This window comes from Otolemur garnettii, unplaced genomic scaffold, assembly GCF_000181295.1.
Source record: "Otolemur garnettii isolate 467f Iridium unplaced genomic scaffold, OtoGar3 scaffold00003, whole genome shotgun sequence".
Taxonomy (NCBI): Eukaryota; Metazoa; Chordata; class Mammalia; order Primates; family Galagidae; genus Otolemur; species Otolemur garnettii.
Window position 1 is genome coordinate 41,190,649 of NW_003852398.1, and position 1,842 is coordinate 41,192,490.

Here is a 1,842-nt window from a genome sequence, read left to right on the forward strand (position 1 = left end):
AAAAAAAAAAAAAAAAAAAGGCTCAGCAACCGTGGTTCAGTGGTTAGGGAGCTGACCACATACACCAGGGCTGGAGGGTTCAAACCCTAACCAGGCCAGCTAAACAATAATGACAACTACAACAAAAAAACAGTCAGGCATTGTGGCAGACACCTGTAGTCCCAGCTACTTGGGAGGCTGAAGCAAGAGAATTTGAGGAAAGAAAAGTTTGAGGTTGCTGTGAGCCCTAGCACTCTACTGAAGGTGACACAGTGAGAATTCATCTAAAACAAACAAACAAAAAACCCAAAACAAACCCAAAGGAGCTGTAGTCAAAGGAAGAGAGCACCAGCATAAATCATATTAATACATTTTACAACTTTCTTACCTTAGCAGATGACCTTTGGTTCGGTTCCTCTCGTGGTTTCAGGGCTCCCACGCCAAGACTTGGGAGTTGTGTTTGAAAGACAGACATTCGACCACCTGTTGGGGACATCAGCTTAAAGGCAGCCTGAAGTGCCGGACCCAAAGCACTCTGGGTCTCCAGTGTCTTGGTAAACATTTGTGGCAAAGTTTTCAGTAAATCTTGAACAAGCTTGTGAAATAAAGCAAGAAAACTCGAGAGTGTTAAAACTAAAAAATTCTTTTCCCATCTAATTAGTTTCTAATACAACAGACAAGACATTGAGTCATGAAGATGGTCAGAGAATCTACAGACACTACAATAAACAATGAAGTTGGTCAAATGACAAGAAAGCCATTTTAAGTCAACATTATAAATTGGCAAGCAAGACATATCAAAGTTGGGGCCTTACAGTTCTTGCACATGCAGTAGTCCAGCAAGACTATTAAGTCCAAAATGTATCCAAAAGAAACATCACAGTTTAAAGATTTGATATATTTTAACGCCATGAAATATGGCCTTATCCATCACCTCTACATACTTTATTTTTTTAGGTTCCAAAGTAGTTCCGCTTTTCCCTGCTGCAAAATCTAAGATATCTAGTAACTTTGTCAACTAGCGATATGACTACAAAAGATAAATAAAATAAAGAATAACTACCTATTCAGGTTAGATTGTACAAATAGAGTTAATAGGGAGAAAAATACTTTGCACTATGGCACAGTCACCATTGCCAAGAGCAGAGACCATAGACTTGCTAGTTAAAATGTTACCCCTATGGCATATATGCATGTACAGGGTAGACAACATCCCCCCTTCAGACACATTCTGTTCACCTCTCACTGCATTATGTCATGGCAATTTCCAGGCAGGTAATAAGAGTTTCTTCTGAACTGACCCCAATGACACTCTGTGAATCAGAAAAGCAAAGGGCACTGAAAGCAGCCTAGCTAATGTGCTTCTATGCAGTGACCAGAAGCTTTATGTCAGCAACCCACCCAACTTCCCAACTGGCTGGCAAGACAGGTTTCCTTCAGGTGTTCTTCCCAACTTGCTGCATTAGACTTAAAAATGATCAGCCCAAGGTCAAACTCCAGAGCTCTTCATCTAATGAATTTTAACTAAAAGTAAATATAAATACTATGCATCTTAGAAACGTCACAAAAAGAAGAAAATATTACTTAAAGTTCATTTTAAATATATATTCCTTTAATATTTCAATTAAACATGTCAGATAACAAAATGTGCCTTACCTCTTTACTTTCATTTAAATTTACTAATAAGTTCTCTGGCATAGGTATAAAAACATCTGAAAGAATAAATACATATTTGTTTTAAACAAAATGTAACTATTAAAGATGTTCCAAATATACAACACTGATGCAGTTAACCACCCCCATACTTAAAGAAAAGCCATCTCGGCTCGGTGCCTATAGCTCAACAGGCTAAGGCGCCAGCCA

At 38.3% G+C, this 1,842-nt stretch overlaps 1 protein-coding gene across 1 annotated transcript in view; it reads right to left on the minus strand.

The window, feature by feature from the left end:
* Positions 1-1,842, minus strand: part of SEC24A (SEC24 homolog A, COPII coat complex component) — a 101,365-nt gene that overhangs the window by 40,044 nt on the left and 59,479 nt on the right. Inside the window, exons 11-12 of the mRNA XM_023514716.1 lie at positions 1,636-1,691; positions 368-574 (exon numbers count right to left, since the gene is read on the minus strand). Of these exons, the coding sequence (XP_023370484.1) occupies positions 368-574; positions 1,636-1,691 (263 nt within the window). The remainder of the gene's footprint in view (positions 1-367; positions 575-1,635; positions 1,692-1,842) is intronic.